At 36.5% G+C, this 24926-nt stretch overlaps 1 protein-coding gene across 4 annotated transcripts in view; it reads left to right on the forward strand.

Annotated features, from left to right (window-relative positions):
- Positions 1-24926, forward strand: part of SF3B1 (splicing factor 3b subunit 1) — a 52585-nt gene that overhangs the window by 19783 nt on the left and 7876 nt on the right. For 2 of the 4 annotated variants that reach the window (XM_008687303.2, XM_008687304.2), the window contains exons 2-17: positions 8558-8724; positions 10514-10618; positions 11026-11140; positions 12972-13051; positions 14018-14188; positions 18266-18503; positions 19395-19607; positions 19855-19976; positions 21304-21501; positions 21602-21703; positions 22262-22441; positions 23187-23273; positions 23401-23671; positions 23941-24086; positions 24192-24338; positions 24486-24611. In XM_008687303.2, the coding sequence (XP_008685525.1) occupies positions 8558-8724; positions 10514-10618; positions 11026-11140; positions 12972-13051; positions 14018-14188; positions 18266-18503; positions 19395-19607; positions 19855-19976; positions 21304-21501; positions 21602-21703; positions 22262-22441; positions 23187-23273; positions 23401-23671; positions 23941-24086; positions 24192-24338; positions 24486-24611 (2468 nt within the window). Of the gene's footprint in view, positions 1-8557; positions 8725-10513; positions 10619-11025; positions 11141-12608; positions 12665-12971; positions 13052-14017; positions 14189-18265; positions 18504-19394; positions 19608-19854; positions 19977-21303; positions 21502-21601; positions 21704-22261; positions 22442-23186; positions 23274-23400; positions 23672-23940; positions 24087-24191; positions 24339-24485; positions 24612-24926 lie in introns of those variants that run through there. The other 2 variants (XM_040642416.1, XM_008687306.2) reach the window with 2 other exon arrangements.

Below are 24926 nucleotides of genomic sequence, written 5' to 3' on the forward strand. Positions count from 1 at the left end.
GACTTATTAGTATATTGGGGATCTTCTGAGCTGAGAGGAAGAAATGTTAGGTTAGCATCAAATTAAAAAAGACTTTGAACACTGAGCTAGATTTGACTTGGCTTCCCAGTGACTACAGAATAAATGCCTTGCTCCTTCTCCCAGGTGACAAGTTACTTCTGTGTTTTAGGAAAGTCATTGTTTGCAGTGTGGAGGATGACAGTAAGACCAACAATTTTTTTAAGCTAGTGAGGTAGTTGATAGGAGGACTTGAGTTTGAACCTCAGTGGAGTGACTTTTAAAAATGTATAGTACTTGTTTTATTTTTGTTTTAGAGTTGTCCATCATCATGTTGCCTTTTTTTTTTTTTTTAAAGATTTTATTTATTTATTTGAGAGAGAGCAAGAGACAGAGGGAGCACGGGCAGAGGGAGAGGGAGAAGCAGACTCCTCTCTGATCAGGGTGCCCGATATGGGGCTTGATCCCAGGACCCTGATATCATGACCTGAGCCGAAGGCTGATGCTCTACCAACTGAGCCATGCAGGTGCCCCCTATCATGTTGCTTTTTTAAGTAAGGAAGGTTATGTAGTCTTTTTATCATAAGTAATGTTGCCAGTAAAGACTTCTTTGTTGTATTTTGTAATTTATTTTTAAAGTAATGGCTGCATCAGTAATTTTTACTTGAATTTTGTGAATTAAATAATACTGTATTCAGAGTGAAGTAGGTTATTGTTGTACCATCCTGTATGTTCTTTTCACAAGTTACTAGTTCCCATCATTGAGCCAAACTGATAACTGGTTTTTTGGTGGTTTTTTTTTTTTTTTTAATGCCGTCATATTCCTTTTGAATATTTCTGTTACGATCAGCCCTTAACATCCTCTTTAAGCAGCCTGATTGTTTATTACCCCGGTGGCTTATATTTTCCAGTATTGCAGTCTTAGAAGAGCTGGACTGGTTCACATTAATAGAATCTTTTGGACCTTTCTGCCTATTAAGTTGTGTCAAGTGTATACAGTTATTAATGTGCATAATCTTGCTGTCCAGCAGTTCACATATTGTTGACTTTGACAAACAAGGAAACATACTCTTTTTCCTCTTGGAAAGGGGAAAATGGATTGTCCTGAAATCTCATATATTGGCTTGTTTTGCCACTGTCTCTTGAATGGATTTTTGGGGGGATCACAAAGCTGAAAAAGTTTTTTTCCCTAAATTTTTGCTTTTAGAATGTCTGAAATAGTCATTGTATTCTTCATTTTCTGAGATTTTTATTTTTCTGTGTTCGGAATACTTACTGTTTTGGTTTTGTAGACTTCTAGCATGAATGTTGCTAGTAAAAAAAAGGAAAGCAAATTGCTTAAAGATTCTGAAAAAGATTTTTCTTTTCTGTGTAATTATTTAAGAATTGATTTAAGTAGTGCTAATTAGGGATTAATAACTTAGGAATTGATACCTGTAGTGTTCAGTAAAATAATTTACCACCAGAGTTAGTTTTCTTCTGGGGGTTTGTTTAAGGAAAAGGATGAAAGTATTGGCATACAGAATATACTTGCTGTTTTCTGGATGTCTTTTAAAGGTGTCCTATGTGAGAAATCCTTGCTCACTGCTTGCTTCTGCCTGTTGGAGAGTAGGTAACACTTACGGACCAGACTAAGGTGTCAATAACATCCATGGGCTGTGCCTCTGTAACATGTAATGAACAGTGATTAGAACATTGAAATTGTTCTAATGAGGAATAAAAAGACACATCAAGGAAGAAAAATGCTGCAAGCTGGATTTAGCATTATCTGGGGCATGGAAAAAAGAAAGGCACAGAAGTGGAAACCATTAGAGAGACAGAATTGGTGGGAAGCAGTTAAACAGTTGCCTCAGGTGTGACCAGTGGTGTTTTATCTCAGAGTTTGATATTTATTTATTTATTTATTTATTTATTTTAAGATTTTATTTATTTATTTGACAGAGACAGCCAGCAAGAGAGGGAACACAAGCAGGGGGAGTGGGAGAGGAAGAAGCAGGCTCCCAAGGGAGCAGGGAGCCCGATGCGGGGCTCGATCCCAGAATCCTGGGATCACGGCCTGAGCCGAAGGCAGACACTTAATGGCTGAGACACCCAGGCGCTCAAGAGTTTGATATTTAGGTCTTAGTTTGAATTATAAACAGTAGGTTAGATGTTGCCCATCTTTTAAAAGACCCCCACTTCTGCAGTATTCTTTTGAAGTCACACTCAACTCCTAGTTAAAACATTTGATTATTTATGTCAAAAATGTATGTAATTTTTAATATTTATCACGGTTTTTTTTAAAGATTTTATTAATTTATTTAACAGAGATGGAGACAGCCAGCGAGAGAGGGAACACAAGCAGGGGGAGTGGGAGAGGAAGAAGCAGGCTCCCAGTGGAGGAGCCTGATGTGGGGCTCGATCCCAGAACGCCAGGATCACGCCCTGAGCCGAAAGCAGATGCCTAAGGACTGAGCCACCCAGGCGCCCCTGTTGTCTGTCTTCTAAGGAAGGATTTGTTCTATGATAGTTGAAAGCATTCCTAGAATCAGAAATCCCCTCCAAACAGAGGGGAATTTAATCGAATAATGACATTTATTTTCTGTAGGTCACTGGAGCAAATTATTTTTGAAATGTATGGTTATATCTTAATATTTATTAAGATTTTACCTTACCATCAGTTAGCAAAATAAATAAAACTAGAAAAGGAAAAGAAATGACGGCTGAAAGGAATTGGGATTTTTAAGATTAAAGTTATTTCGTAAAAGTGCTAAAAAAAATTCTGTTCACATCCAGCAGAGGACTACATTTCAAAGAAGAGAGAGCTTTTATTTTTCTGTTGCATGGGGTCAGAGGCCTTGGTTTTAAGGCGCTAGAAGAAGAACCAAGAATGAGAAAAAAAGGGCGAAACTTAAGAGAACCATGCTTACGTTTTTGTGAACTTTTTTTGGGGGAAGATTTTATATATTTGCCAGAGAGAAAGAGGGAGAAAAAGCACAAGCAGGGGGAGCAGCAGGCAGAGGGAGAGGGAGAAGCAGGCTCCCCACCAAGCAGAGAGCCTGATGTGGTAGAGCTCGAACCCAGGACCCTGGGATCATGACCTGAGCCAAAGGCAGATGCTTAACTGACTGCACCACCCAGGCACCTCTTTTTTAAACTTTCTGTTGAAAACTGCAAACATACAAAAATAGAATAGTGAAATGAACCCCCATGTTGCACGTATCACCTAAACTTCAACAGTTGTAAACAGGGGCCCACTTTTGTTTAATCCTCATTCTGGTCCCTTCACCCTTCCCAAATAACCAGGCATATTATTTTACCCATATGTTTTTCAGTGTGTACCTCTGAAACTAAAAACTTAAAAAAAAATACTATTGTTGTACCTAAGATTAATACAACAAAATATCCCGTGTTCAGTTTTGTTGATTGCCTTATAAAAATTTTTTTCCAGTTCGTTTGCATCAAGTTCCAAATAAAGTCCATACATCAGTTAGTCTTAAATCTTTATGTTCCTCTTCCATCTTTCTTTTTCCTTGCAGTTTATTTGTTGCAGCACCTTTGTTCCGTAGAGTTTCCGCATAGTCTGCAGGAACAGGGGAAGAGGGCAGAGAAAATACTCACGACTCCCGCTTAGATTGTCCCACCACTACTGCTGCAATTAAGATGTCTGGAGGCCCACAAGCAAGGGAAGCGCCAAGAAAATTATTGGCTTTAGGAATGAACACAGTTCCTGAAATCATACTTCAGGGTTAGGTTGGACCAGCCATGGCAAGGAAGTCTAACAAAGGATTTGCAAAATCAGGTGCCCCTCCCACTATAACTTTAATGGCGATTAAAACAGTTCTTCCGAAGATAGTTATTTCTATCTGAGATAGTTTTGCTTGAGTCCCTGTGATATTCGTACCTTAAAATAGGAAAACCAACTTGAGAAAAACCTCATTCTCGACAGTTTATACTGTGAAGTCTCCTCCCTTAGTGAGGCTCTTGCAGACACTGGTAAATACAAATCAAATACTTTTTTTATTATTTATTTATTTTTAAAAAGATTTTATTTATTCAACAGAGAGAGAGACAGCCAGTGAGAGAGGGAACACAAGCAGGGGGAGTGTGAGAGGAAGAAGCAGGCTTCCAGCGGAGGAGCCTGATGCGGGGCTTGATCCCAGGACTGTGGGATCACGCCCTGAGCCGAAGGCAGACGCTTAACGACTGAGCCACCTAGGCGCTCCCCCGAATACTTTTTTTTAGCACACACATGCACATATGCTTCGCATACACGAGCAGAGGGGAAGGGAGAGAGAGTGAGTCCTAAGAAGACTGTGCTGAGCGTGCCCCATGAGGGGCTTGTGTCATGACCCTGATCACAACCCAAGCAGAAACCAAGAGTCGGAAGTTTAACCAACTGAGCCACCGAGGTGCCCCTAAATACAAGTCTGATACTTAACTATTACTTTGATTTCTTATCTAAGACATCTTTTTTTTTTTTTAATTAAACAACTACTAGACTGCCAACTCTGGGGATTTGAAGGACCACCCATAACTTCAATTTTAAGATTCCGAATCTGCTGTCAAGATAGGGAATTCTTGCTTTGTTTTTACGTTTCAGCATCAGTAACCAAGAGTCCTACTATATATGCTCCCACTCCATAGATTTTATTGAAGACAGAGGCTGGAGGGGGCAGACGTGAAGTTTTAATCTGGAAAATCGGATAATTTAGAAATCCACATTAGATATATCTGTCTCCTGATAACCCCCTTTTTAACATCATAAAGCTGGAATTTTACTACTCCCTTATCCCAGCCCCCAGCTTTTCTTCATTTTACTTGTTCTCTTAATTTCCTCCATTTCATCTCTCAAAATGGTTCTTCCTCTTTTATACGGAATAATTCAGCTCTCTTCTGCTCTCAGACTTCGGTAAGTAAACACACCAAAAGGACTTCATAAGTTTTTTATAAAATTAAACATATACTGCTTTAAGACCCAGCAGACTAGATATTTACCTATAAGACGAGGTATTTACCCAAGTACTGTTAAATCCCATATTTACATAAAAACCTGTACATAAGTGGTCTATAGCAGCCTTGTTTGTAATCTTTACAAACTGTAAGCAACATGGATGCTGTAGTACACTGGAATACTACTTGATAATGAGAAATATTGTTACACGCACCATGAAGACTGGAATATTTATGGGTTCCCATGGATTAGAGTGCCAGCTCTTAGTCTTATGTGTGGCCACCAGGAGGTCCTAGTCTCTTGTCCAATCACTAGCAGACAGTATCCGTTTCTCTTTATCTTCACATTTGAATGTCTCAACTACAGGGAGTCTGAATTGGAAAGGGATTAGGCAGGAATAGAGGATTTATTCACGTTGGTTATAATTGAAGTAAGAAGTCTCCTCAAGTCTTTTATTTAACGTTTTCGACCTCTGGTTATTCTTTTTGGTGTGTTCCCTCATTTTTTTTTTTCTATTATTGCTAACAAATTTTACACATTTGTTGCCAGAAATGATCTTGCTGATCTTTACTTCATATTTCAGAAAGTACAGGAATACCTGCATTCCTTTAGCTATGATTTTGTGTGAGATAGCTTTGAAAACAAGAAATTAGAGACAACTTTGCCTTCCCCAGAGATGCAAAATGTTTATAAAATTTGGGACAATTGCTTTTAATGACTTCTACAGATTGGAAGTTACTTTTTAATTATGAAATAGTGTAACATACAGAAAAGTACAGGAAAAAATATAATGAACCCAGTGTAACCCATTGCTCAGATTTACCGGTTCTTAATATTTTGCCATATTTGTGTCACAAAATTTATTCTGTAAACAAAATATCACAATTACTTTGTTTATAAATGTAATGATACTTTTGTTTGCTTATAAATATTTGAGTTTATTATATTTCATATTTCGGCACATAGTTTATTAAATAATTGCTGAGTTTTCTAGCTTTTCTGTCATTTGCATAACTGCTGAGTGTTGTGGAAGCTGTTGTCTCAGTTTTGTGGTTAATGTGACATTTGTGTACATGTGCTACAGTTTTCAGTGCATAAACATAACCCACGAGCTTTTTACGCTTTTTATCTGTAGTTTCAAGCAGATACACATTGAACTGGTTTGTGTAAAAACATTGAACTATACAACTTGTAGAAATTTAGTAATGAATTCCCTTCAGAATTAATTAACTACAAAGAGCTGCCTAGCCCCTAGGTAATTTTGTTGCTGAATTTTATTTAATAGGAATTCAGTCATAATATATATTAGGCTTTTTATACAGACAAATTTGGTATTTTGAGTACTTTTGTAATTAGAAGACAGTGTTGCTAATCCTTACATAAAATCAGTAGGTAAGATTCAGTAGATGAAAGTAGTTCCTGGATAAATGTATTGGATCCAAATAAAGGACTAGCTGCTGAAAACTTGGACTGGAAAAATCCTTTCAGAGGAATATAAAACTGATGTATTAATTAATGTGCATGGAGGGGGAGAGCAAACTGCACAATATGTATTGTATGATGCAGTTTTTTTGAAACAACACCCCTTTCCTCTTTTTGGTTGCTGTTGTTGTTCTGTATGAGCTAGAAAAAGTATAACATGTCCTAAATTGGAAATTTTGGTAAGGGCATTCTGGGGCTGGAAGTGGAGAGTTTCCTGGGGTGTTTGTTACTGATGTAGAAACCTGGGCTCTTCAGTTGGAGGTTCTGACTTAATGTATCTGAGTCCTGGAGTCAGTCCTTATAACAGGGGCCCCAGGTGATTTCAGTGTAGGTTGTTGGTAGACTGATGCTGTAGAGGGGAGATTGCAGATTATTTGGCTGGCCTGATTTACATGAGTGTGTCCTTTCTGGATCCGGATGGCAGTAGCATTTGTGTCCCAGTAAAAGAACCTATTTACTTAAAAGTGGTCTGTGCATTTGGTGTTTTTTTTAAAGCCTCAAACATTTCAGAAATGCAAATGTTCAGAAAGAAAAAAATGAAGACTTAATCTCCATTCACCCCTTAGCCAGTCTAGCTAACTCCTGAGGCTGCTTCTGTATTTCAGGGCAAAATATTCTGGGGGTTAGGGAGGGGACCAAATGTGGATTTAAAACTTTTAAAAAATATGCCTCAAACAGAAACAAAAGTAGAATAGTAAAATAAACCACCCAGTTTACGTGAGGCTATTTCTGTTTGTGATTGATCATGGTGGGGGCCCCTGGCTACCTGGGCTGCTGTAATAGTTTTGAGGGGAGAGATGCCAGAAAAAGTAGTAACTGTGGAGATGGTGGTGCTGTGATACACGATAAGAATTTTGAGGTGTGGTTACAAACTGGAGCTGCTAAAGTTCAGTGGTAAACCTGTTCTGTTATTTTGAGTTTCTGAGACTGGCTCCTACTCTTACTGGGAAAATGTGGTATAACGTTACTACATTTTCTGCTTTAAACCACACCCATCTTGAACTACAGAGGGTTTTCTCCCTTTGCTGAGGATGTGCTTTGGGTATTTGCATTGTGCCGTTTGAATCTGTTTCTTTATGGTCCTTGCAAACTAGTAAATGAGCTTTTTAATTTATTTTTTATTTTCTTATTTTATTTTAAAGATTTTGTTTATTTGACAGAGACACAGCGAGAGAGGGAACACAAGCAGGGGGAGTGGGAGAGGGAAAAACAGGCTTCCCACTGAGCAGGGAGCCGGATGCGGGGATGTGGGGCTCGATCCCAGGACCCTGGGATCATGACCTGAGCCGAAGGCAGATGCTTAACGACTGAGCCACCCAGGCACCCCTAAATGAGCTTTTTAAAAGTACCTAGCGTCAAAGGGTTTTAATTTATTCATGGAATGCTTAAGTGCTTCATGTTCATCTCATTTAACCCTTAAAAAAAAAAACACATTGTAGGATACTGGGACACAGAGGTGAAATAACATATTAATTAGTAGAGAAAGCCTTTATTTGAAGGCAGACATTTTGATTCCAGAGCTCAGACTCTTAATCATAAAACTAACGTCATGGTGGTTGTAGTCAAACTGTGCAGGGCTCTGAATTCCAGGCTATAAAGAATTTAGACTTTATCCTTTATTATTTTACTCATCAGAGTGTGATCCTAGATGTTTAGGACATCACCTGAGAACTTGTTAGGAATGCAAAAACTTGGGTCTGATACAGGCCTATTTCATTTTAACAAAATCTATAGTTTGTTGCACATTCTAGTTTAAGAACTCTCCATAGTACTGTTGTTTTTGCCTTTCTAGTACTGATTAGTTTAAATGCTCGAGTATTGTTCTTGGTCCCTAATCAACATTGACGGTATTATTTTTTTATTTGGGGAAAGGTTTGGAATTCGACAATAATTTAAACTTTGGAACCTGTTCTAATTTGTAGTTGATGAAATGTAAGCATCTCTTATGTGTAGAAATATTGTCTGTTGAGGTGGAGATGTAGTAAGTGTATTAAAAATCAGTATTAGGTATAGTTCTAAATCTTTATATATTATAGTTACTTTAAAGTTTATGTATTGAGGAGAGTACTTTGATAGTTTCTACTAGAGAAATGCATTGTTTTGGGTCTCTTTGGAAAATTAAAGTCTGTATTAACTTTCTTACAGATATTGAAGCACAGATTCGAGAAATTCAAGGCAAGAAGGCAGCTCTTGATGAAGCTCAAGGAGTGGGCCTTGATTCTACAGGTTATTATGACCAGGAAATTTATGGCGGAAGTGACAGCCGATTTGCTGGATATGTGACATCAATTGCTGCAACTGAACTTGAAGATGTGAGTTACCGAGTATATATAAGTCAGACATTTCTTTGATGAACAAAAACATAAAGGAATTTTCTGTTTTAGTCATCTTATTTAATCTGGGAAGATTTGGGGATTGGGATATCTTTTGGAGGATAGAACTATTTTTTTTTTTTTTTTAAAGATTTTATTTATTTATTTGACAGAGGTAGAGATAGCCAGCGAGAGAGGGAACACAAACAGGGGGAGTGGGAGAGGAAGAAGCAGGCTCATAGTGGAGGAGCCTGATGTGGGGCCGGGATCACGCCCTGAGCTGAAGGCAGACGCTTAACCGCTGTGCCACCCAGGCGCCCCCAGGAGGATAGAACTATTGAAGGTGTCCTTCCTCTCTAAGGTCCAGAAACTCCTGGAAGTGATCAGTTCTGAATCTTTACATTAAAACTAGTTTCTTTATCCAACAAAGAACCTGCAAATCATTTACTATTGTAAAATGAATCCCTATTGTTACCTCCTGAGCTCTATCTAGAGTAGCCAGTGTTTGAGATATGACTTTATTATAGATAGCCATCTGTCCTTGCCACTTTTGACTTCTGACTTGTGTTTGGTGCTGTGTTTTTCCACTTGTCATCTTAATAAGAATGGAATGTTTGTTACTGATGCTAATGGCCTTTTTTAGTTACTCTAGAGGATGACCACTTCTCATTTTGAAGTGCATCTGTTAAAGTGTTTTTATATAGTCCACATAGCTTATTTTGTGAGACCATTCCAAACATCCAGATTTGGTGAAGTTCATTTTTTGAGTGATTGAGTAATAGACATTTCACGTATAAAGATTTTATCAAACTTGTTGTTTTTATGAAATGCAAGCCACATTTTATTTTTTAGTTGGCACTTTTTCTTTTAAGAAAAATTTTAAAGTTCTAGAGGTACAATTTCCAGAAGCTAAGGGAGAAATTGTGATTTCATTTTTGAATAAATGAGATGTTAAAATCTTCGGAGTTAATCCATTGTTGCACTTCTTATAGTAGTAAAGTAATATAACATTGGTCTGTTTAAAAATACTATTAGGGAAACAAATACATTTAAAATTAATTATATTTTATTTGTGTGGTTAAATCATGTTTAAAAAAATGAGTTAAAAAAACAAGAAGGGGCACCTGGCTGCCTGAGGCAGTAGAGCATGAGACTCTTGGGGTTGTGAGTTCGAGACCCATGTTAGGCGTAGAGATTACTTAAAAATAGACTCTTTAAAACAACAAGGAAACTGGAGAGTTCTAAATAAGCTGTTTGCAGTCTCCAAATTTGAAAAACAATTTTTTTTAAAAGATTTTTATTTATTTATTTGTCAGAGAGCACAAGCAGGGGGAGCAGCAGGCAGAGCAGACAGAGGGAGAAGCAGTCTCCCCATTGAGCAAGGAGCCTGATGTGGGACTTGATCCCAGGACCCTGGGATCATGACCTGAGTCGAAGGCAGATGCTTAACTGACTGAGCCACCCAGGCGTCCCAGAAAACAAATTTCATTATGCTTTCTATGAGAAAAGGAAATGCTCAGGCTTTTTAGTCCATACCTACTTTATTGTAATTAAGTTCCATAGAAATCATTCCTTGTTTAATATTTTTAAAAGTAAAGAGAACTAAATTTAATTTCTTTAAAAGGTTTATGAGTTGAAAGAAAACCTAGGTGTTTATAAGTTTTCTGAACAAAGGTTTAGATGCCACTTTGTCAGTAAGTCTTCTGATATCATGTTGAGTCTGTATATTCTGTCTAACTTTTAAGTTCTGACATTTTGTTTGTGGTTTTTTGGGGGCATTTCATTGCAGGATGACGATGACTACTCATCATCTACGAGTTTGCTTGGTCAGAAGAAGCCGGGATATCATGCTCCTGTGGCATTGCTTAATGATATACCACAATCAACAGAACAGGTGACTCTCCTTTTGTTCTTTTCCCCTCCTGCCCCTTTTTAAAAATTAAAACGAGTTTATTCAGCTGAGAAAAACTGAATGGCTCAATTTCCGTGGAAGCCCACATGTTTTAGAAATCAAGTTATTAGAATGTCTTGAGGAGAGTTGATTGGGAGGATTAGTTTATTTTGTTAAGGTAGTCATTTCATGAAGAAATGAACTATGGAAATGTGGACATGTATATTGCCTCTCTCTGTCTTATTTTTTCATGTTAACATTTATCCATAAAATGATACAAGATAACTTCTTTCATTAGTAGGTATTTATTAAACATTTTTACTTGTTTTCTAATGTTCTGGTTTTTGTATATGATATTCTGTTTGGTTGTTTAATAAAGTGGTTATTAAATGAGACTTACCTCTTCTCAGTATGATCCATTCGCTGAGCACCGACCTCCAAAGATTGCTGACCGGGAGGATGAATACAAAAAGCACAGGCGGACCATGATAATATCCCCAGAGCGTCTTGATCCTTTTGCAGATGGTAATTCTTTCCCACTTTTCTATAAGTTTTCAGGAATTTATTTGTCTTAAGTTGTCTTTAGCCCTTTGATTTTTTTTGGCATGCTTATGAATTTGCTTTTCTTTTTTAAAATCCCCCTTATTATAGATTTGTATAGATTTGGTTGAAGTCACAGATGCCATATTCTTCATCTTTATAATGCAAGTTTTCTTTCCAGGTAGAAGGACAAGAAAATAATGAGCCAATGCCATAGAAACGCAAAGGGTTAAAGGTTTTTCTTTTACTTTTGTTTTGGGTACGCTTTCTATACTTTGAACAAATGTGTTTTTCTGCTCAAAATACTTTCAAACTATTGAAAGTTTTCATTCCAAATCCTAGACTTTTGGGCTTGTTACTTTTGAGAAACTGTTTCTCACATTAGAGCTCCCCCCATATTGCTCTAAATGTAGTTTAGTAAATGCACCTACTTTGCTCTAAGCATACTTAAAGTTAAAACAAAAGTATGTATACAAAGACTTTGATATTTTTAATAGTTGGAGTCTGTTTTGCTAATTTTAGTGTGCAGGTCAGAACAAGGGGCATAGTGAGCCTGATGGAAGCTTTCCTCAGGTGAGTTTCAAAATCAAAATTAGGTGCCTGTTTCTTAGAAATAGATTCTGCTGCAGGTTTACAAATTAGACTTTCAGCCTGCATGAATTAATAGGGATATTTTTTTACTTGCATAATTGTAATTGATTTAAACATGTATGTCAGAATTCACAGGCCCATACTAACTGTCCTTAATTTCTTTCCTACAGCAGTACTGCTATATGCCAGTCCTGTCTGCATTCTTAAGGGTGCAGTTCAACACATCCTCTCTAGATTATGGTGAAAAAGTATTCCAAAGGAAGTCTTATCAGAGCTAGTGTCAGAAAGAATGACACTATCAATTGGGCATGATCTTCAGCATAGGAAATGTCTTAGAATTTTATTATTTTTTCCTAAATTGTGATGCTATACTACTGGTATAGCTAATTATCACATTACTAAAACATAGTGTGCCTCTGTGAATCTTGTTATATACTGTTTGGGCTTCTTTAAGATATTTTGAAGTTTGAAAGCAAATAACTGAAACTTGAACCAAGAGACTAACACATCTCTTTGTACACCACTTTTCTTCTATGTGCAACATAATAACTGGTAGAAGTACTATATTTCAAGTAATATGTTTCCAGTTGTAATTTATACTTTCTGAGAAAATAAAAATGTTTTTGGGTCAACAAAACTTAAAAAGAATGAAGCCCTTTTTAGTAACATGACATCAGAGTAAGATTATAGGTGTATTTTAAAAGTCAGATTTTCTGAACTATAACTGTTTTAGAACATTGTATGGAGAACTTATCTAGTTATAGTTATTTGTAGTCAGGATTTTAACAGCTTGCAACAGGTAATGTTTTGAATATAAATATCTTTCCAAAGTGTTACTAATGGTAAAGAGATAATTTTCTAGGCTTCTATTCTGCTGCTTGAAGTCAGAACTGCTGATGGAGACAAAGGCACGAAAGTGTACGTATTCCGGATTAGCAACCCAGGAACCCATCACTTCTGAAGACTCTAAACTGTGCTGTCATTTTGTTTTTATATGCATTAAAATATTTGTTTTAAACTGCTGTAGATATGTTTGTGTTCAAACAGGTTAAATTGATCAGCAAACTCAATAAAAAGTAAGATGTATAATTATTAAAGTTTTCCATCAAAAAATAAATTAAATGATTATGGAATAACATAATATTAGAGCAGGGCAGATAAATCAATTTAACCTAATTATCTTTTATTTATTGTACTCTTGTCCTGTTGCTGTTCTTTTCTGCAGGAGGGAAGACCCCTGATCCTAAAATGAATGCTAGGACTTACATGGATGTAATGCGAGAACAGCATTTAACTAAAGAAGAGGTATGTGAGCCTGATTTTTATTTTGGTGGTTGTGAAAGAATGTAAAAAGAAAGTTCAAATTGAGAGACTTTTGTTTTCTTTTTATTTGCTGCACAAGTAATATTTTAGTAGTATTAATAAATACTAAGTTGAGAAAGAAACCTTACCCCAAATTCTGCCTCCTCCCAAATTAAACTTTTCATATTTCTGTATCCTTTTTAGTCCGTGGCCACTTGGCTGTTTGGATGTTTACACATATATGTATATGTATGCGTATATATACACATAACAGACATGTATCTCATGGTGGATATATCCTTGGGGAGGATTGGTGGTGTGTGTCTGAAACAAATGGCTAAGGGAAAATTCAAATAGTTAAATCATTCCATGAAAAACCTCTAAATCTTTCATAAGATTCAGTTTGGATATGGGTGGAGAAATCTGAAGGATTCCTACTGCTCCTGCAGTATAGAGTGCTCCATTTTGTTTTAACAGTAAGCCTCCATAAGTTTATTATAAATGTATACTTTGTTATATGGAGTAAGTAGAACCTTACTTAAAATCACTGGGTAAATTAAGTCTACATTTGTTATGACTACATTATATATGATATTTACGTACAGTTTTTAAGTTTCTACTTTTTGCCACTTTTCTATATTACATAGTCCGAATTGCTACATATGTGAGTTTCAATAAAACTTTTTCAATGAAAACATTTTGGTTTTCCATGTTGAAGATTTTGCTTCACTGTTTTTAAGGTAGGGTGCTCCGTGTTATAAATTCCGTAGCTGCTTGTCTTTTGTGCAAAAAGACATTGTATAAAACCAGAAATACAGAAAAGAAAGGGAAATAAGGAAGGGGACTCCCATAGCATAGAAAGCAGAATGAGTGAAGACAGTGACATTAAATTGAAATGACTGTGCTGATTATATGAAAATATGTTGAAAAGGTTTTAGAGATACTCAGTGCTTATTGAAATATTTTTAGAGAGAAATTAGGCAGCAGCTAGCAGAAAAAGCTAAAGCTGGAGAACTAAAAGTTGTCAATGGAGCAGCAGCGTCCCAACCTCCCTCAAAACGAAAACGGCGTTGGGATCAAACGGCTGATCAGACTCCTGGTGCCACTCCCAAAAAGCTGTCAAGTTGGGATCAAGCAGAGGTAATTTATTTTTATTTTTAATGACGGTTACTTATATTTTTCCTCTCACTGTGGAATGTATTAGCCTACTCTTGTTGACATCAAGGTAACACAGACCAGGTGGCTCAAACAACAGACATTTATTTTCTCACAGTTCTGGAGGCTCGAAGTCAATATCAAGGTGCCAACAAGGTTGATGTCTGGTGAGAGTTCTGTTTTTGGCTTGCCTTCTTGCTGTGTCCTCACATGGCCTTTTCTGTGTGTGCATGGAGAGAGCAAGCGAGCTCTCGTGTCTCTCCTCAGGACGCCAGTGCTATCAGGTTATGGCCCCAACCTTATGACCTCATTTAACCTAATTACCTTGCTAAAGGCCTAATCTCTAGATATAGTCGCATTGGTGGTTAAGGGCTGGCTTCAACGCAAGTTTTTTTGGGGGAAGACACAGTTCAATCCATAACTCAGAATGAAGGAACGTCCCTTTTGGAATATAAAAATAGATATTTTAGTGTGTCACATTGTGGAGGTTGACTACAATATAGCGATCTTCATTTTCTGGATGGATAATTTAAGCATCTGACCACTGGTGTCACATGGGTAGTGCTACTGCATTTCTTTGGTCAGTTTATTTTCCTGGAGAATGTCTTTTTGCATTGTTTTTATTGTTTCATTTGTTTAAAATTTTTAAAAATCGTAAAAATAACATAAAATTTGCCAATTTAACCATTTTAAAGTGTACAATTTAGTGGCATTAATTACATTCACAATGTTGTACAACTGTCTTCACTAATTTTGAAATTTTTTCATTACCTTGAGCAGATTGTAATCATTAAGCAGTAATTCTCTATCCTCTCTACCCCAGAGAAAATTCCAAACGAATATGTCTCCTTAACAGCTTTTTAGTTGATGACTTTGTTTCCTATTTTTCCTTTCCAAAGTAGAAACTAAAAAAAACTTAACACCGTTGCCACTATGAAATCTACCAGTATGCCTATGTCCGTTCTCATTTACTCTTTCTGAGTTGTCAGTGCAGTTTGAACAACTTCTTATATACTGTTTCCCATCTTCTTTTACTAATCAGAGACATTTGTGTAACGTCTCTATACTCCAGGTTATTATCAGCAAACACTTTGTACCCATTTTCCTCTTTAAAATGCGAAAAACTTCAGGAACCATCCCTTGATCCTCACACCCCCTTCTAGCTACCATCCCATTTCTGTCTCTTGACTGCAAAATGATTTGAATGAGTTGTCTGTACCTGTGGTCTCTGCTTATCTAGTCTTTTGCTTGCACCACTCCATCAAACATCTCTTGTCAGGGTCACTTGTCAAGTCTCAATCCTCATATCCTATATCATCATATCATAGATCCTATCATATATCAGTGGCATTTGCCATTACTTGATTCCTTTTCTTACATTCTGGACTTCAGTCTCTCTTGATTCTCCTGATACTCTGCTCACTGATGCCTGTTCCTCAGTCTTGTGTGCTGGATCTTCCTCAGCTTCTTTTAACTTTGGGGTTTTCTAGTGCTCAGTCCTTGGACCTCTTTTCCATGTAAATGCACTCCCTAAGATCTCATTTCTGTCTTCATATACCATCTCTATAGACTACTCCCAAATGTACAAATCTGTCCCCTGCATGTTCTCTGTTCTCGGACTTGACACTTTTATTTGGCTGTTTAAGAGACATTTCAAATAGAGTTTTTCTAAAATAAAATTACTGATTTTCTCTATTCACTCACCCCTTCTAGCCTGTTGGCGCAAACCAGGTGCTTAAAGAGTCATGTCAGTGTCATCCAATAGTTACTCCCTTGTCCCAAATTCTATCCATAAGTAAATTTTGTTGGCCCCAACTTTAAATATATTTGGTAACTAACCACTTTTCATAACCTCTGTCTCCACCACGGTGGTCTAAATTAAAGTTTATTTATTTTAGTAATCTCTGCACCCAGCCTGGAGTTCAAACTCATGGCCCTGAAATCAAGAGTTGTATGCTCTTCCAACTGAGCCAGCCAGGTGCCCCCTAAGTCACTGGTTTAGCATAGACTACTGCAGATTTATTTACAGACCATGGCAGTATTTTCCCAAACCCAGAATTGGGATATAATAAACCTAATATTTTCCAAACACTTCAGTTTAAGGTGGAGCCTGAGGAGTTCCCATTTGCTTGCTGATACATGAGAGGATTTGGTTCTCTAGAATATAAATTATAACTAAATTTATTTATTTATTATTTATTTAAAGATTTTATTTATTTGAGAGAGAGTGAGCCAGCACAAGCAGAGGGAGTGGGAGGAGCAGACTCCACACAGAGCAGGGAGCCCAACTTGGGGCTCAATCCCAGGACCCTGGGATCATGACCTGAGCCAAAGGCAGACACTTAACTGACTGAGCCACCCAGGTGCCCCTAATTATTACTAAATTTAATTCTGTGGTTGATAATGCTGATTTTAAAAACAGGAAAAGAGGGGTGCCTGGGTGGCTCAGTCGTTGGGCGTCTCCCTTCAGCTCAGGGCGTGATCCCTGGTGTTCTGGGATCAAGCCCCACATCAGACTCCTCTGCTGGGAGCCTGCTTCTTCCTCTCCCACTCCCCCTGCTTATCTCTCTCTCACTGGCTGTCTCTCTCACTGGCTGTCTCTGTGTCAAATAAATAAATAAAATATTTAAAAAATAAAAATAAAAAAAAACAGGAAAAGAGAAATTTGTGCTGCTGTTTATTTGTATGCTCATGAAAACTAGACACAAGAATTGATGTCTGTCTTAAAAACTGTAAAGGTTCAGATGATGTTTTCTTTCATTCTGCTCGTTTAACACAGCTCCATCCTAATCAGGACTGTGGGAATTACAGTGGATAGTAGAGTTTATTTTCTACCCGATCAGTAGGAGGAATAGTTGCCAAAAATGAAGTTTTTGTTTTTTTTTTAAAGATTTTATTTATTTATTCGACAGAGATAGAGACAGCCAGCGAGAGAGGGAACACAAGCAGGGGGAGTGCGAGAGGAAGAATCAGGCTCATAGCAGAAGAGCCTGATGTGGGGCTCGATCCCAGATCGCCGGGATCACACCCTGAGCCGAAGGCAGACGCCTAACCACTGTGCCACCCAGGCGCCCCCAAAAATGAAGTTTTGAACAGTTTATGTGCTTCACTCACCTAATTGAAAATTTCTCAACCCTGAGTGATACGTAGAATCTTTTTAAAGGAAAAAGAATACTGAGCCTTAAATTTGCAAGTGTAAAGCTAAATAGAATTCTTGTGTTGGTTAGAGCATCCAATTTTAAATATATAAAAGTATATTACAAAACCTGTGGAATACTTAATACATCTTAAATACAAATTTTGTTTGACTTACACTGAAGCACCTGCTGCTTTGGTACTGTATTGTCTGCACTGTGCAGTTTCTTCCGTTACCATGCGCTGTCTGATGCCTTGCATCACCTACTCCTTGTCTCTGAACTATATTGGAAGCTTTGATTACTTCAATCTACTTCTAATCTTTTTTTCTCTAATCTTGTCAGCATCAGTTAGAGTAATATTACAAATGATTGTAAATCTCAGGTTTGAAATAATGTGGCAGTATCTAGTTATAAGATAATTACCCAGGTGATCCAGAACATACTTGGGTTATTAAACATGTACATGAAATTTAACAAAGACACAAAAATCATATTTCTTAGAGCTCAATGATATATGTCTCTAAGCACAGTTTGGGAAGTATTGCTATAATTAAAGCTGAAATTGTTTGCAGATCTAGATAGAGAGGCTTAGTAATTTTCTCAAAGTTATGGAGCTACTTATGGTATATCTAAGACTCAAACCCAAAATACATTTTTTTTTTTTAAGCTAGGGCTTTTTCACTGCTCCAAATTAAAACTTCACGTTGTTCTTAGTCAAACACACTTGCTATAAAGTCGGTATCCCTTAAGTGGGGTGATTTACTCTCATTTATACTGAATTAGACTAAAACATTTGTTTATAATTTTTTTGTAGAAATTTTCTATGTATGGTGACTAACATAATAAATTATTAAAAAAATTTTTTCTAGTTATTTTTACTCGGGTGTGTAGGTATGTGAAATAAAGTGTTTTTTGCTTTGTTAAGACCCCTGGACATACCCCTTCCTTAAGATGGGATGAGACACCAGGTCGTGCAAAGGGAAGTGAGACTCCTGGAGCAACCCCAGGCTCAAAAATATGGGATCCTACACCTAGTCACACACCAGCGGGAGCTGCTACTCCTGGACGCGGGGATACACCAGGCCATGCAACACCAGGCCATGGAGGCGCAACTTCCAGTGCTCGTAAAAACAGATGGGATGAGACCCCCAAAACAGAAAGAGGTACTTCTGGTGGAATCTTGGTGTTTGGGTGAAATATTGATTTGATGAATGGTATGTTTACAGAAGGAAATCTCTTCACATCTCTGGTCCTGGATAGAACTGTAAATAATTAGTCGCTTTGGGAATAAAGAACTAAGGAGATCATATGCCTTAATTCTTTCCCCTTCTTGAGAACGTAAATTTACCATTAAGTGTACAATTCAGTGGTGTTGAGTACATTCGCAGTCTTGTGCAACCATCACCACTATTCATTTCTAGAACTTTTTCGTCATCCTGAACAGAAAGTCTGTACCCATTAAACGATAACTCCCCATTCCCTCCTCTTCCCAGCACCTAGTAACCTCTGTTCTATTTTTGGTCTTTATAAATTTGCCTAAGTCTCTTGTTTTTTTGTGTAAACTGTTTAAAGCTATGTTTTGTTAATTATGAGATTAGCTGTGAGAAGTTAAGACTTAATAGTACATCTGTTATATTAAAATTCTATAAAGGATTTCTAATGATACAGGAGAGTGCTTAATATATGGTGGATGAAAGAAGCAGTTTGGAGTTGTACATGCAGAGTAATCTCAACTGTATAGAGAAATCAGAAGTAGCTCAAGATGCATTAAGTGGCTGTCTCTGCATTGTGCTATTATGCCTAGTTAAAAAAATACTTTGGTTTTTCTATTCCTCAGTGGTTACTATGTTTTTGTAATCAGTTGCAAAGAAAAAATAATGTGGGAGGATAAATATGAAATGAAAATTTAAACTTTAAATGGGTCTCCATTTTAAGACTATTTCCTGTTTTTGAACCTGACCAGTTTTAATATATTAGCTCTTCGAGAGTAAACAGTAATTTTTGACAGTGGTTAATATTTTTTATTTACTTACACTTTTTTTTTTTTTTTTAAGATACTCCTGGGCATGGAAGCGGATGGGCTGAGACTCCTCGAACAGATCGAGGTGGAGATTCAATTGGTGAAACACCAACTCCTGGAGCCAGTAAAAGAAAGTCACGTTGGGATGAAACACCAGCTAGCCAGATGGGTGGAAGCACTCCTGTTCTGACCCCTGGAAAGACACCAATTGGCACACCAGCCATGAACATGGCTACCCCTACTCCAGGTAGAAAATCTCCCCCTGGAAATAATTTTTTTCCTGGAACTATTTTGAGTTTTTTTCCTCTGAGGTATTCTGTGTGCTGTTAACGCCTATTTTTGGCAAGAATAACTGGATTAAAACGTTTTGGTTTGAATTTATAATACAAAGCAATTAAAATTACAGTTGATGTTAACTGTCTTATAACTCAAGGGCCTTTATAATGATAAAGACTTGCACTATAGATTGTTACAGAAATTTGCTCTTTTGGTAGGTCACATAATGAGTATGACTCCTGAACAGCTTCAGGCTTGGCGGTGGGAAAGAGAAATTGATGAGAGAAACCGCCCACTTTCTGATGAAGAATTAGATGCGATGTTCCCAGAGGGATATAAGGTAATAACAAGTATCAGTGTGGTGATATTTAGGATGTGAATTTTATTTAAATGTTTTTTTTGAAGAAATTAATTGGTCAAGTTTGTATTGGCCTTACCCAAATTTACTACTGCTATTCCATTCTTTTAGCTATTTCCAAGTATATTTCAGTTCCAATAAGTAATAGAGATGAAAAAATGAATGACATGAAGCTTTTATTACTTTTGGAAGGTGAGAAATTTCAAGGACTTCTAGGACCATACTTTGAGAACTGCTGCCTTGGTGGTATGGAATAGCTTGCTGCTTTAGTTTATCAACAGTCCCAGGATTAAGTTCACATTAGATCATAGTTATTTTATTTTGTGCCTCACAAGATTTTGTGTATTTAAGTTTCTGGGTTGCAAATAAACAGAAAGAATATTCTCTTTACCATATCTACTTGAAGTTTACTTTGAATTACAAAATTTTCTAAGTACCTGGGACTCAGGAACCATTTGCTGGTCTGGTTCCATATAGCTGGAACCTAAGACATCTAGATGGCCTTTACAGAGCCTTATATTGCCAGTGCCTGCTGCTTTTTAAGAGTTTGTATATGTATGTTTTTCCCCTTGTTAGGTTTCTGTTACAGTGTTTTTAAGTGTGCTTTAATTTCTGCTTTAAACTTCTTAAAACCTCTACATAATGCTGTGGGAGTAGACATTGTGCAACTTACTGTTGACTGCCTAAGTGTCTTCCCAATTGCAGTCATTAATTTCCTTGATATCAGTAGGAGAGAAAAATCTTAGTGAATCTTAGGTGAAGATTTTGGTTTAATCAAATGGTGTATTTTATAGGGCTTTGATAAATATTTTACTTTTGGTTTTTATGCATTTAGTTTTATACACTTAACTCATTTTTGTCAGACAACTTGAATATTAGGATTCTTTGCTTTTACAAAAGTGCAGATGTTTATGTGAATGGTTTTTCATTTTATTAAGATTAACCCTTTATTGTGTGTACTTTGTAAGCTTACTTCCATTTATGACCTATTGGCTCATCAACATGTTTATATAGGTTAATGTTTGAAAGTGATCAGAATTTTATAAGCCTGCTTCAGGTATCTCATTTTCCCATATTCCTAATATTCTTAATTTATGTTTTAATTAGCAGATGAGAAATATGAATGGTTGTCATACAGATTTTAAACATAAGATAGAAAGATGGGATCAATGTTAATTCTTGTTTCCAAGCAGAAAGCTTCTAGCTAATAAACTGTTTTAAGTGCAAATATTACTCATTATGTTACTGTGTAACTAAACTTTTTTTTATAAAGTCAAGAAAATCCTAAACTGTCTTTTAACTGTACTAGGTACTTCCCCCTCCAGCTGGTTATGTTCCTATTCGAACTCCAGCTCGAAAGCTGACAGCAACTCCAACACCTTTGGGCGGCATGACTGGTTTCCACATGCAAACTGAAGATAGAACTATGAAAAGTGTTAATGACCAACCATCTGGAAATCTTCCATTTTTAAAACCCGATGATATTCAGTACTTTGATAAACTTTTGGTGAGTAGTAATAACAGAACTAAAATACTGCTTTTTATTTAGGACTTGGAAATTGCAATGTCTTAATCTACCTTTATATTTTCTTTCTTTTTACTATTAGGTTGATGTTGATGAATCAACACTTAGTCCAGAAGAGCAAAAAGAGAGAAAAATAATGAAGTTGCTTTTAAAAATTAAGAATGGAACACCTCCAATGAGGAAGGTATGTACCAGTTCACTAAATCATCAGGTTCACTATAATTTTATGTTTAGAAATTTACAATTAATCTCTTCTTACCAAGGGCATAGTGTAAGAGAGAGAAAGGTGTGTGGTATGAGGGATTTAGCTTTTTAATCAAACAATTTTATGCTAATAAGGATGTTGAAAAATGAGATTCTCCTTTTTGTTCTCAGGGCCTTTAAAACATGCTGAAGACACTAAGGTAATTAGTGGAATTATGTGAGGAATTACATCAATAGCATATGTAATTTGAAGATGGGCATTGCTTTAGCGGAAGCTAAGGAGTTTTCTATTATACCTTGTGTCTCCATTATTTTACTAAATTATCCTTTTTTGAATTAACTGAAAACATTGAACTTTAGTCACAGGAGTTCAAACTTCAGAGTAATTTGAGGGGAATGCACTCATGCTATTTTGTGTAAGATGTCTGTGAAGCTTACGGTAAAAATACTAAGTTATAGAAAATCATGGAGTAATTTGCTTATTCAAAATGCTTAATTATAAAGGGACAGACCTTTTACTCTTCCCCTCTCCCCCCAGGCCGCATTGCGTCAGATTACTGATAAAGCTCGTGAATTTGGAGCTGGTCCTTTATTTAATCAGATTCTTCCTCTCCTGATGTCTCCTACACTTGAGGATCAAGAGCGTCATTTACTTGTGAAAGTTATTGATCGAATATTATACAAACTTGATGACTTAGTTCGACCGTATGTGCACAAGGTTTGTTGTTCTCCTCAAGTAGTGTTTCTATTGGTTGAATATTTTTTAATATAAAAGGAATTCATGGATTCCTAAAACCAGCTTATTATATTTGGGAAATTTAAAAAAAATTCTAAAAATGTAATAGCTGATGCATGCATTCACAGTGTAAAGGGAACTTTTAGCCCTCTGCAAGACAGTTAACCAATACTAAATTTACATGTCTTCTTAGACCCTTGTCTTTGCATAAGCATACATCACACATACATAAACATATGTGTGTATATATTGAAGGAACTTTTTGTCATTTTTTACAGTGGATTCATATTATATTTTTTCATTTGCTTTTATTGGTATAACATTAGGATGAGAAAAGATGTGTGTCTGTAGCATGCCATTTAGCGTTAAGGACCCATCTTTCTGCTGGTGGTAATACTGCCGAGAATTATAAAATAAAGGTTGATGTATAAGTTATTATCTTTTAAAATATTGACTGTAAGTCTATGTGATTAATAGTTTTCCCCAGTTTTTATCTTTATATTTGTCTTTATGTATCTTGAAGTTACATAATTAAAATTTTTAATTTGTTCCTTCATTAACAAATTCCTAGTAATTATAAATTTCCTGGTAAAGTATGTTTTGCATGCTTGTGTGTTTAAATTACATAAATGACCTATAATAAATTCTTTTCTATATGTACTTAATTTTGTTACATGAGTATGGCATTAATAATTGGTGTGAAAATGTAGCTCTTTTTCTTTTTCAGATCCTTGTGGTCATTGAACCATTGTTGATTGATGAAGATTACTATGCTAGAGTGGAAGGTCGAGAGATTATTTCTAATTTGGCAAAGGTATTTACATTATATTTCTAGAGAAGAAATTTTTATATCCATCAATGGGATTATGTGATTATAGAAAGAAAGAGTTCAGGGTTAATGTTATCAACTGATGACTGTCCTTTTTTCTTGACTTTTTTAGGCTGCTGGTCTGGCTACTATGATCTCTACCATGAGACCTGATATAGATAACATGGATGAGTATGTCCGTAACACAACAGCTAGAGCTTTTGCTGTTGTAGCCTCTGCCCTGGGCATTCCTTCATTGTTGCCCTTCTTAAAAGCTGTGTGTAAAAGCAAGAAGTCCTGGCAAGCGAGACACACTGGTATTAAGATTGTACAGCAGATAGCTATTCTTATGGGCTGTGCTATCTTGCCACATCTCAGAAGTTTAGTTGAAATCATTGAGCATGGTAAGTTGTAATATAACTTTGTCTTTTATAGGACAGGTGTCCTGAAATTTGGGCTACTGATTTGGAGAGATGAATGGAAGGGCTTTGACTACATCAACACAATATAGTTTATAATGGGATTTGTAACAGTATCTGCTTATAGGCTGTGGGTCATACTGGCTTTTGCCTCATTTTGTCTAAGGTGAACAGATTCTGCAGTTTGACTAACTGATGAGGTCGTGGAAATTAGGAAATGTCACTTAGTTATAACCTTGTGTTTGGTTTTCTAGGTCTTGTGGATGAGCAGCAGAAAGTTCGCACCATTAGTGCTTTGGCCATTGCTGCCTTGGCTGAAGCCGCAACTCCATATGGTATCGAATCTTTTGATTCTGTGTTAAAGCCTCTATGGAAGGGTATCCGCCAACACAGAGGAAAGGTAGGTTCACCATATGTTTTATTTTTCACTTGATTTCTACTCACTGAAGTTAAGGCAACTTAAATCTTAATTTATTACGTATACGTATTTTTTATTTTAAAATAGGGTCTGGCTGCTTTCTTAAAAGCTATTGGGTATCTTATTCCTCTTATGGATGCGGAATATGCCAACTACTATACTAGAGAGGTGATGTTAATCCTTATTCGAGAATTTCAATCTCCTGATGAAGAAATGAAGAAAATTGTGCTGAAGGTAATTATTCCAAATTTTTATCCCAGATTTGTTCATCTAAATTGGGTGTGTTTCATGGTTCAAAGAGAATACTAAAGAATGTTAAAAAAACAACAACTGTTGTGTGTTAAGCTATTCCAGTTTTACTATTATTTTCTAACCTTTTAGGTGGTAAAGCAGTGTTGTGGAACAGATGGTGTAGAAGCAAACTACATTAAAACAGAGATTCTTCCTCCTTTTTTTAAACACTTCTGGCAACACAGAATGGCTTTGGATAGAAGAAATTACCGACAGGTAAACTTTTATTGTAAAAAATATTTTCAAGGGATTCCTGGCTGGCTCAGTTGGTAGGGCATGTAACTTGATCTCAGGGTTGTGAGTTCAAGCGCCACATTGGTTGTGGAGCCTACTTTAAAAAAGAATATTTCCTAAAATCCTTTCAACTAATTTTTAAGTCCATTCGAATAAATGTTGCATATTATTTTTTGCCTTGGTTACTTCACAGTATGTTCTAGGTTGTGAAAGGAAATGGATTTTAGTCAGCCAGTTGATTTCCATTTTGATTTTGCATCCTAGGATAAATTCCCAACCAGGAATTAATGTCTTTGT

This window comes from Ursus maritimus, unplaced genomic scaffold, assembly GCF_017311325.1.
Source record: "Ursus maritimus isolate PB19 unplaced genomic scaffold, ASM1731132v1 scaffold_1, whole genome shotgun sequence".
NCBI classification, from domain to species: domain Eukaryota; kingdom Metazoa; phylum Chordata; class Mammalia; order Carnivora; family Ursidae; genus Ursus; species Ursus maritimus.